The 12117-nt window shown below is 47.6% G+C and overlaps 1 protein-coding gene across 7 annotated transcripts in view; it reads right to left on the bottom strand.

Annotated features, from left to right (window-relative positions):
* Window positions 1–12117, bottom strand: part of DOCK3 (dedicator of cytokinesis 3) — a 694815-nt gene that overhangs the window by 130499 nt on the left and 552199 nt on the right. For all 7 annotated transcript variants that reach the window (XM_054034104.1, XM_054034108.1, XM_054034105.1 and 4 more), the window contains exon 23: window positions 6188–6358. In XM_054034104.1, the coding sequence (XP_053890079.1) occupies window positions 6188–6358 (171 nt within the window). The remainder of the gene's footprint in view (window positions 1–6187; window positions 6359–12117) is intronic.

The raw sequence follows: 12117 nt of genomic DNA, 5'->3' as shown, positions 1-12117 counted from the left end.
CATAACAAAAACAGAACTCTTCATTTCACACTCATGTCCTTCCTTCATATTCACTTCTCCATGATAGTAGATAATTCCATGAGCCCTTCCAATCTCCAGGCCCACACACCTGATGTTATCCTTAACTCCTCCCATTTACCCCTCATATTCAAGATGTTTTAAAATCCTTCTGTTTCCTCCTTTACAGTGCATCCAAAATCCCTGTGCATGTCTTAATAACCTCCCACCTGGACTACTGTAACCTCTTCTCTAGTCTTCCCAACAACTGCCTCACTCCTATCCAATCTATCCAAAATGTCACTAAGAAACTCACTTTTTGACCATATCATCCCCTTTTATGAATCCCTTAACTGGCTCTACAGTCCTTTGCGTAAAAATTTCAAAATAACTGAACTCAATTTGTTAGACTCTTTCCAGCTCTGCTCTTCCCTACATCTCATGAATGGCTATCCACCACTCTCATCTATTCTGCCAGTCTTTCTTCTCTCCACATACTTTTTCTTTTCTCCCAGAAGTACTTCTGTGCCTTCTCTCATGCTGGCCCTTAGACTTGGAATGTCTTCCCTGATCCTATACACCACACAATTTCTCTCTTCAAAACACCTTTATCCACAATCCTTCCAACAAACAACGATCCTCTAGCTAATGTCCCTTACACAATAAAAATAAAAAATGCAATTATGAATAAAATAAAAACAAAAGCCTTTTAGAACTAACAATTTATCCTGTATAGTCCGTAACATTCTTTATATTCCTTTACCCCTTCCTCCATTTCTCTTGCCTGTTATCTCTCCCAGCATCTTTTTGATTACATAGTGGCCTAAAGAGCTTACAAGTGCCATCACATGCAACATATAGATGTTTAATTAAACTAATAACAGTCTGAGAGTTTTGAAATATTTCAAGGTATCTCTTTGAAGGCTATTACAATGGCTGTGAATCTCTACATCAGTTTATCTCTATGATAATCTAATGATTCTGTAGACTAATTTTGGGAGGTCTGTGACAGCCTTTGGGATAATGGCCTGAGATATCAGTATTATGGCCCTGGGCATTCTTGCAACAGTTTGCCTGAAGCCTGCCTATAAATCTTTCTTCTGAGTGGGAGGATTTCTGTAATGATTTAGGAAACCTAGTAATAGTTCAATAATATGCTAGATAACCTGCGGGATCTCTGTGATGGTTTATTAATTCTTAGGAGGGTATGGCTGATCTCTGTACAAGTATCTGCAATAGTCTGGTATATTCCTCTTGTCAGATCATTGAACTGGAAAGAGGGCAGAATCAATTTCACTGTGATGGACGGGAAAGAAGCATGGAGAGAGAGATCTCTGACATCCTGGGTGAAAGGAGAAGTGTGAAGAAAGATTTTTGCTAATGCCTTGAGCATTTCTGTCATGGCTTAATAGTTTTCCAATTATCTGGGTTGCTTTTTATTCACTCAAAAGACCTAACTCTGGATCAGCGTATGAAAAATAAACAATGAAACAAGAACAGAGCTGTTCTAAATAACCATCTTCACCATTAGATTTAAGTCTTTACTAGAACAGTACTGGATCAGTATTGCTATGAAATATCCAACAGACAAGCACTGGACTAGCGTTACTATCATACAATGATACTGTAGTGGGGTGGCTGCCCCACTCCCTGAGAGTATAGGCTACGGCAGGCCAGTGGGCCTGCACAGACAGGGAGCCAATGGGAGAAGAGCTTATTGAGAGCCAATCAGGGCCAGGCTCAGCCCAAGAAGGCTGCTCAGAGAGAGGAGAGTCAGTCTATCCCAGGCCTTTGACAGGGGAAGGTCTCCAGAGCAGGGAGACTAGCACCACAGACAGCACAGTGCTGGCCAGGCTCAGGGAGCAGGGAGGAGCTCTAGCCTGAGGCCTGCCAGGCTGCAGGCCCTGAAGAGAAGGGCCTAGCGGGTGCAAGGGGCCGTAGGGGAAGCGGCCCAGGGAAGTAGACAGACAGAGGGAGAGAAGGAGGACAGCGAGGCGGCCGCCAGAGGGTCCCTGGGCTGGGACCCAGAGTAGTGGGCGGGCCTGGGTCCCCCTCTTCCCCCCTTGCAGGACACCCAGTCATTGGCAGTAGGGAGCGGCCATTATAGACCACGCCAGATCCCTGACAGGAGAGATTAGACTTTGGAGTGTGTGGTTGACCACGGTGACTGGACATAGAGACTGCTGATTGACACCCTCCCCTCTCCCCGGAAGGGGGTGTGGTTGGACTAAGGGGCACTGCCGGAGGGCAGTGGTCCGGAAGAGGACGCCGCGAGTTGGTGAGTGACGTGGGCTCCGAAGCCAACCGAGGGCAAGACAATGGGCAGGATACCACCAAGAGGGGGTGCTCCACTGGACTGAGCTAATTCCCGGAGTTACCAGTAGGAAGCGCCGCGGTGGTGAGTCCCAACCTTGTTACACGTGGTGGAGAACGTGGGCATGGCGGTCCACCCCTGACACAAGGGGCAAGAGCGAGGACTAGGCCGATTGTGCCACATTGAGAGACTAAGAGAAAAGATTGAGAGATAGAGACGAAGATGGTGGAGAACAAAGACTTTTACTGGAGGGCCTGGGTGGCTCAGCTTGCCGAGCAGCAGAGAGAGGTGCTCTGGCTGCTGCAGGGGTGGGCACCCAGACCATACAGGAGACCAGGCGTCAAGGGTGAGAGGCCAGGGCCTGGACTCAAGCAATGTTATGCCTGTGGGCGAAAGGGACACTTCAGGAGGGAGTGTCCCTACTGGGAGGGGGCAGAGAGGCCCCACCCAGACAAGGCGCCCCCTGTGAGAGTAACAGGAGGGCCCCCAGCTTGTTGGGTCTGTGGGGAGCAGGGACACCTAAAGAGGGAGTGCCCCTACAGGGCTCCCAAGGCCCAGGGCAGCCCAGAAGGAGGGGCTACGGCCCAGACAAGCAGGACTAAGGCCGTGGCAGGGGGAAGGCACCGAGGGTGCTTCCACTGCCACACCAAGGGCCACATAAAAAGGCATTACCCCCTGAGCCAGAAAGGGGGAGTGCCTGAGACCAAGGCTCGGTCTAGGGCTAGCCAACAGGGGGTGGTAGTCCAGGCCGAGGCCCCCAAAGAGAAGGGGGCTGGAGCAGAGAGGCCCCACCTAAAAGAGGGAACCCACATAGGGGCCAGGAGGGCCAATGTGGGAACCCAAATGGATGTGGGAACCCGCATAGGACCAGAGAGGTCTACGGTGGGGACCCAGACAATAGAGGTAGAAAGCAGGTGGCTCCAGTTAGTGGAGGGACTGTGCTATGAGAGAGATTCCCTGGGGGCCCAGCTGCGAAGAGCACAGGGGCGATAGGGAATTCCCCCCTGAGAGGGCTCTTAAGGGGGAGGGTGTGTAGTGGGGTGGCTGCCCCACTTCCTGAGAGTATGGGCTGCGTCAGGCCAGTGGGTCTGCGCAGACAGGGAGCCAATGGGAGAAGAGCTTATTGAGAGCCAATCAGGGCCCAGGTTGGAGACAGCCAATCAGGGCCAGGCTCAGCCCTATAAGAAGGCTGCTCAGAGAGAGGAGAGTCAGTCTGTCCCAGGCCTTCGACAGGGGAAGGCCTGTCTCCAGAGCAGGGAGACTAGCACCGCGGACAGCGCAGTACTGGCCAGGCTCAGGGAACAGAGAGGAACTCTAGCCTGAGGCCTGCCAGGCTGCAGGCCCTGAAGAGAAGGGCCTAGCGGGTGCAAGGGGCCGTAGGGGAAGCGGCCCAGGGAAGTAGACAGACGGAGGGGAGAGAAGGAGGACGGCGAGGCTGCCGCCAGAGGGTCCCTGGGCCGGGACCCAGAGTAGTGGGCGGGCCTGGGTCCCCCTCTTCCCCCCCCTTGCAGGACACCCAGTCATTGGCTGTAGGGAGTGGTCATTATAGACCACGCCAGATCCCTGACAGGAGGGATTAGACTTTGGGGTGTGTGGCTGACCATGGTGGCTGGATATAGAGACTGCTGATTGACACCCCCCTCCCCTGGAAGGGGGTGTGGAAGGACTAAGGGGCACTGTCTGAAGGCAGTGGTCCAGAAGAGGATGCTGCGAGTTGGTGAGTGACATGGGCTCAGAAGCCAACCGAGGGCAAGACAACGGGCGGGATACCACCGAGAGGGGGTGCTCCACTGGACTGAGCTAATTCCCGGAGTAACCAGTAGGAGGTGCCGCGGTGGTGAGTCCCAACCTTGTTACAGATACTTGCACTTAAAGACCCTAATCATTATAACAAAAGGCTTGAACTTGTAAATTGCCATTTGTCACAATCATCCTGGTACAAGCAGAAAGGATGAGCAAGGTCCAAGTAAGTCTTCTTTTTCATCATTTGTCTAAAATATCTTCTCTCCAACCATTGCTTCTCCTGATTATTAAATATGTTAAGGCAAGCATCCTTTATAATGAAGGATGCATAAGATCCAATATCTCTTCTTTCAATATTGGATCTAAAATATTTTCTTTCTCGTCATTGTTTTTCATGACCATGTAGCTATTAAATATATCTTGTTTACTGAAGGATGAATAAGATCCAATATCTGTTCTCTTTCATGACTGATTGGATATGTTTTTTTCTCTCATTGTTGTTTCTCCTGAACAAGTCGACTCACGTAGGTATTGATGACCACTTGTACTGTATTTTCAGTGTTTGAAATCCTACATGTTCAATCCATTACCAGAATATTCCACATCTCTTTCCCTATTTTCAAAAAAAACCTGAACAGTTGTACACTGCACTCCAAGATTATATGCAGGAAAAGATGGATTTGGGTAGGGAAAGGAGAGTCACGGGGCACATCCATGATGAAAGAGTGGTGCAGGCAAAGTTGTTATTATTACTTACAGAATTAAACGACGGCCTTGAAGTACCACCACACTTTTGTGGGGCACATGTCCCAGCTCCGCTCACCTGTCCTCCAGGCTGAGGGGCCTATGGGGCAATGAGGGTCGAGGGGGCAACACAATGGCAAGTGGGAAACAAAAAGTAAACTTTTCAAATATTAAACAGGACAGGTTTTATAAATATACAAATGCCTGAAGTGAAGACATTTTGAAAGACAGTAGTAACACAGGGCAAAAAAGAGAGAGAACTATCCTGTCCTCAGTTCAGTTTCCCTTATGTATTTACAATAGCCCAAATGAAAAACAAGAATAGTTTCCCCAGATACTATTTTTCCCAGAATGTCCGTTTTCCGGTAGAAAGTTGCAGTGATTTCTGATTACCCTGGTCCATACTCTTGCTAAGTGATTAAAGCAAAGGCTGCAGCAGTGGTTCTCAACATTTTTCATAATGTGGACCACATCTTGAGAGAGAGATTGTCTTGCTGACCACTTTCCCTCCACTGGGATAATTAAACTTTATTGTGACAACTACAGCAATTGCTTCCATGGAAAATCCTATTAGGACAATATTAAATGTATCTGTAACTCTTTTATTGCATTTTAACAACAGAGAATGTTGAGAACCAGCACCACATTACCAGTCAGCTCTATGCAAATCACAATTTGAGAGCCTCTGAACTAGGGTATGTACATACAACAAAAGATCCTACTGTGTAAAGTGTTAAGTTTTTAAATGTTCGTATAGTGATCCTTACAATAACACAGAGCCAGACTGTGACATCCTTACCCACACTGAGGAGCGTCTTACCTTATGTGAACTCCCACTGAAGTCAATGGGACTGTTTGCAGAGTAAGGCACTACCAAAAATGAATAAGGATATCCTAATATGGTTGTAGTCAATCCACAATTGATTCCAGTAGTGATGGTGAACTGAGGATGTGAATTTTTCTAGGGTTTCCTAGTTAACTACACATCAATCAGAACTTTTCCATTATGCACAGCTGCTGTGACCTACTGTATTGACTTGAGCTGTTACTTTTCTTTGTGACTAATAAAGGAATTAAAATTCCTCTGTACCAATTCTGAGACATGCTTATGAATGAGACACTTAACATAAAAACAAAAAGAATATGGAATGTCTACTCTAACCACATAACATGACAATACATTTGTCTCCCTTCTTCACTGTAAAACTGCCCAGCTGTTGTGCATCTGTTCACTGTCTAAAATTACTGTGCAACTATGTCACTTTTTTCTGTAAAATCAGCCTGTAAAAGATTCATCCAATAGCTAAGAGCCATAATTTGTGCTATGTTCCTTGTGCACAAAATAGCTGCCTCTGCACTTCCAGTATTTGAATATAGAAAATAGCTAACCTGTGTGAAGATGAGAGTCTCTGAGCTCCTGCTGTCCAAGCTGAGCACGAATCTGATGGACTGGAAAAGCTCTTGGATACTGGAGCGAAATTGTTCTTCCTCCATTCCACAAGTAGCTCTTGAGTAAAGGATCCGAGATTGGACAATGAACTTGAAAAGATATTCCAAGGCCTTAATGAATAAGAGAGTAACAAAGAAAGAGAGGGATAAGGGAGCTTTAAAGAGAGCCAGGAAGATTTTAATAACATTATTAATAATGGAATTCTTCATTCACAGAGAACAGGGAAAGAAAAAAGGTTGTGTAAATTAAAACTCAGTTATGTATAACCTGCTTGTAGCTAAGTGTTCCCTCCTCATCAACAATCTTCACTATGGAAATATCTCACTAGGATAAAAGTTCTGTTCTTAATTCAAAATCCTAGTGAACATAATGCAGTAGGTAGTTTTCATGCAAGTTAGCCGGTTGAGCTAAAAACTATGGGGGAGCCTAGTCTTTCAGTCAACTTTTTAATTTACATGAGAACTACAAACTACTTGGTCTTCAACAGGATTTTACCCGGAGTTAACTAACTTGAGTTGAGAATACATCTTTTGTTCCTAGAAAAGATAGCAATGATACTGTAACTGCATAGGCTAGCCACTTGAGTAAATACCAGGGTCATGGGTGGGCTTGTATAGCCCCTGCTGCTGCAGCTTCACTGCTATTGATATTCAAGCTAGCCAGATCAAAGCTAGCTTAGGTATATCTACATGTGCTGCAGTCACACCACTGATTGCTGTGTAGAGATACCCAAGATGGCATAATATGCTAGGCATGTACTTGGGGTGGCTAGCCCCTACTGATGCTTGTGCTTCTGTGGCACCCTTTATTATGCTAACTAGCCCAGCATGATCAGCAATAGTAATCACAGGATTCACAGCTAGCTGAGAAAATGGGTAGAACTGAGTGCCAGTATCCCATATGAAAACATAGTGCTCTCCATTCTGATCACATGGAGTACACAAGCAGCAGCAATGAAATGTATTTCATGCTGTACCATTTTGCTTCAGTAGGCACCTCCCCCTTCCCTTCAGTCTTCCATTTTGGAATGGCTGAAGTAGTAGCTGAAGTGCTGTTTGATGCCATCCTCATAGTCTGGGTACCTATAGCTACATTGTCTAAGGAAGCAAAGGATAGGTTGGATCCCCACAGCTGGCACAGACACATTATTAACGTCCCTACTGGTGAAAAAAGATGGTTACTCACCTTTGTAACTGTTGTTCTTCGAGATGTGTCCATGGTTAGAACCAGGGAGGGATGTGGGGCATGGAATGGTACCCCTTGGCATACTGAGTTCGGGTTCAGCCACCAGTCCAGAGAGTTTAAGACTTCTGGCAGTACCGTGACCACTGTGCCCATGCTGTCCCGGCCTGGGTGGTATACGGTTGAGAGCCAGGCCTGAAGAGGATGGAGGCACAGTCTGGCATGTCTGGTCACGAAGGTACAAGACACCAAGTGTCCCAGGAGACCCAGGCACGTCCGTACTGTCGAGTTTGGGAAGCCTTGGAGGTCGTGGATGATGCTCACCAAGGACTGAAAGCGCACGTGCGGTAGACACACACTGGCAAGTCTCGAATCTAGGACTGCTCCAATTAAGTCTATTCTTTGGGTTGGCTCCAAAGTGGACTTTCCGACACTGAGCAGCAGGCCCAGCTGTCTGAACAAGCTCATGGTGAACTGAACATGAGATTGCACCTGGTCCCTGGAGCGACCCCCGAATGAGCCAATCATCGAGGTACGGAAACACTTGGATCCGATGTCAACGGAGTGAGGCAGCTACGACAGACATACACTTTGTAAAGACCCTTGGTGCCATGGATAGACCGAAGGGAAGGATGGTAAATTGGAAGTGCTGTTGGTTGACCACAAAGTGAAGGAAACGCCTGTGCGGTGAGTACTTCGCTATGTGGAAGTACACTTCCTTCATGTCAAGGGCGGCGTACCAGTCTTCAGGAAAGGAATAATGGTCCCCAGGGAAGCCATGCCAAACTTCAACCTTACCATGAATTTGCTGAGTCTGCGCAGGTCCAGGATGGGCTGTAGCCCTCCCTTTGCCTTGGGGATTAGGAAATAACGTGAGTAAAACCCCCTGACCCTCAGTTTCCTTGGAACCTCCTCTATTGCTCCGATAGCTAGGAGCGTTTGTACCTCCTGTAGAAGGAGTTGCTCGTGAGAAGAGTCCCTGAAGAGGGACGGGGAGGGTGGAGGGGGAGGGGGAAACAAATTGAAGGCGGTATCCACTTTCCATTGTACGTAGGACCCAGCGGTCTGACGTTATATGGGACCATGCACGGAAGAAATAGGAGAGGCGGTTTTTGAAAGGTGAGTAAGGATCCTGGAAGGAGACTGGTGCTCCGCCCTCAGGCACACCTTCAAAAATTTTGTTTGGGCCTCACTGATGGTTTGGGGGGACCTTGGTTCTGGCCCATCTGTGGACCAGACTGTCTCCGCCTACCACCCTGGCTGCGTCTTCTAAAGAAGTCCTGTCTCGGCTGGGGGTTAGGGTAGGTGCGCTGCGGTTGGGGTCGGAAGGGCCTACATTGAGTCACCGGGGTATGCATGCCTAGTGAACACATGATGGCCCAGTTATCCTTCAGACGCTGAAGCCTGGAGTCCGTCTTCTCTGAAAACAGACCCTGGCCATCAAAGGGTAGGTCCTGTATAGTCTGTTGGAGTTCTGGTGGGAGACTGGAGACCTGTAGCCATGAAATGCGGCACATAGCTATGCCCGAGGCTAGAGTCCTAGCCGCCGAGTCTGCCGCATCTATTGAGGCTTGTAAAGATGTCCGGGCTACCTTCTTGCCCTCCTCTAGTAGGTCCCTGAACTCCTCCCTGGACTCCTGAGGAATAAGCTCTTTGAACTTCTGCATTGAGTTCCAGGTATTATATTTGTATCGGCTCAAGAGGGCCTGCTGGTTAGCCACTCTGAGCTGCAAGCTGCCAGTGGAGTAGATTTTGCGCCCGAATAAATCCAGGCGTCTAGCGTACTTGAATTTAGAAGCGGGAGCTTCTTGGCCGTGTCTTTCCCTCTCGTTAACAGACTGTACAATGAGGGAGCATGGCTGGGGGTGAGTATACAAGTATTTGTAGTCTTTGGAGGGGACCAAATACTTCCTCTCCACCCCTTTGGCAGTAGGAGGAATAAAGGCCGGAGATTGCCAGATCATAGTGGCATTAGCCCGAATGGTCTGGATGAAGGGCAAGGCTATTCTGGTCGGTGTGTCAGCAGACAGAATGTCCATTACAGATAGGACGGCACTGATCCTGGTCCTGATCCTGGTCACAGTTCCGATCCATACGCTGGTCTCATTCATGGCACCGCTCACAGTCCCGGCACCGATTACCATCTCAGCACCAGTTGCACTCGTGGCGCCACTCCGCCTCACAAAGATCTACTTCTCGGTATGGTCGGTACCAGTCCAGCTCCTGGCATCGATCCTGACACCGGTCTGAGTGCCAATCTACTCTGAGTCGATCCCAGCACCATTCCACCCATAGCTCTTCATCGAGGTCCAGATCCGTCTCCCGGCACCGATATGACTGCCAGTCCCAATCAGGATCGCGGTGCCGCTCGAGACCATGGTGCTGGTAGGAGTGCTGGAGATGTCCGGTGCCGGGAGTGTTTGCTGGTGTGCGGATGTGGCGCTGACCCTTCCAGTGCTGCAGGCGCGCTTCGAACCGACAAAGTCGGCACCGGGTCGCGGCGCAGGGCCAAGGACATGGGGCTAAGTGCCACTTCCATAAGGAACTGATTCAGGGGAAAGTCCCGCTCCTTTTTTAGTCCAAGGCTTGAATGCCTTACAAATGCGGTACTTGTCAGATTGATGGGATTCCCTCAGGCACTTCAAGCAGGAGTCGTGGGGGTCTGCCGTAGGCATCGGTTTAAGGCAGGCTGAGAACGGTTTGAAAGCCAGGGACCTAGGCATCAGCCCAGGTACCAGGAGGGAGGGGAGAAGCCCCTTACCCCCAACTACTATTTACACTAAGAACAATAACTATTTTCTACTACTAAAGAACTAATAACAAGTGCTACACTAGAAGCTAGTTCAGCTAAGCCGCGCTCCACAGTTCCAACGACCATCATGGGCGGTGAGAAGGAACTGAGGGGGCACTGGGTCGGCCGGGGTATATATCCAGCGCTGTGAAGGTGCCACTCCAGGGGGCGCCTCAGCTGACCCACCAAGTGTTGCTAGGGTAAAAATCTTCCGATCGTGCATGCGGCACGCACACACACCTAATTGGAATCGATATGAGCAAGCACTCGAACTATTCCTGCATGTCACAAGCAGAATTCTTTAACATTCTCACATCATGCATCTTGCCTGGTCAGCCAGTGTGAGTTCCAGGACTTGCTCTCTAAGATTTGCCACAGTCAGTTAGATTTGTTTGTAGAAATCTGTGGACTGATTTTAAGGACAAAGAATTGAGAAATGAGATTCATCAGTAGTCCTAGCACAGTTTGAGAAGTCGCAAATGTTCAAAGTCCTCCATTATCTCTGGGACAGTGATAACCTTGATCACATGAGCCAGTTCAACTTCCTTTTAATTTACACAACACTGTCTCATGAGCACATAACATTTGACCTGACCCAGAAACCACCTTCCTCGTGATCCAGTTTGGAAATATAACAAACCTCTTCATTTGCATCTTCCTTCTTTACAGAGTGCTCTGAGTGTATTACAATTTCTGCCCTGCTTTGCTTCCAGGCTGTCAACCAACAAATTCCAGAAGTTGGAGGATGCAGCAATGTGAAGTGACTTGAAATTCTCCATAAAAGGGAAAGGCTACTGCAACCCAAGGAAGAGGATTATAGGATTTGTATATGATGTTCCATAATCCTCTATGAAAAGAGGGGTCCTTAAAAACACCCATGCTTCTGGAGGCAGGCAGCTATTGCTGCAATGGCTGCCCAGAATGCCCTCATGGAGTTAGGCAGAGCACTAGTTGTGGATGCAAACACATGGCTGTGATGGCAGAAAAGCTGGTGCATGGACACTAACAAATCATGTTAAACGTTAGAGGCTCAGTTAGTCTACATAATCACAGTTGTAAACTGTAAGGCCCTTAGAGAAGTAGAAATCAATTGAAAAGCCCTGAAACCTTCTGTTTTCTTTAACGCTATTATCTTGGAGGCATTGTCTGACAATTAACAGAGACAAAAGGGACTTCAGTCCCTACCTGGAAATTAAGTTTCTGCAAGCGGCAAAGGCAAAATTGTGTTTGTGTGTGTGGCACCAAAGCCCTCTGCTATAATCTTCTAATACTCAATGAATCCTACTGTTTTACAGCACAGACACTATGAAGCACAAAAGATTGGAAATACAGCTTGAAGGAGGTGCTAGGGAACATTTAAAGCAAGGGAAAGACTGTCAGACTAGTACAGAGAAATAAAGTAATTTTTCAGGAATAAAGTACATTTTCTTCAAGTCTGCTACCAGTCCTGTGATCGTAGGGACTTAAAGAAGTAGCAACTCAGAAGTGTGGACTCTTCGTTGGATTACTGCTTGGTGAAACCTTCTACCAAAGGCTACATAGGCAACTTGAAATGATGTTGGTAGCAATAATGGTCCATCTCTATACAGATGCTTTATATAGCTCCTGAACTGAAGCTAATGTTCAGGATGCAGACCCAGCAATGGACTCTAAAATGTGAAGTCAACAAATGGACCTTGACCTTATAGACCTTTGACATAAAACTATCCATCCTTCAAAAGAAAATGAGCATTCAAAGCCTGATCTGTGTCAGAGCCTTAGAAACAATTTGTTTCTCTCTTTCCACAATTACTGAAACATCTGAGCATCATTAGCATAAATGTGAAGGTGTATACTAGCTGAAAATCTCCTTTATGAGAAAGGGTGACATATTTCTGTTTGCCTGTCCCAGAATCT

The sequence above is a fragment of the Malaclemys terrapin genome, chromosome 7 (genome assembly GCF_027887155.1).
Source record: "Malaclemys terrapin pileata isolate rMalTer1 chromosome 7, rMalTer1.hap1, whole genome shotgun sequence".
NCBI lineage: Eukaryota > Metazoa > Chordata > Testudines > Emydidae > Malaclemys > Malaclemys terrapin.
This window is presented reverse-complemented; position numbering and strand designations above follow the sequence as displayed.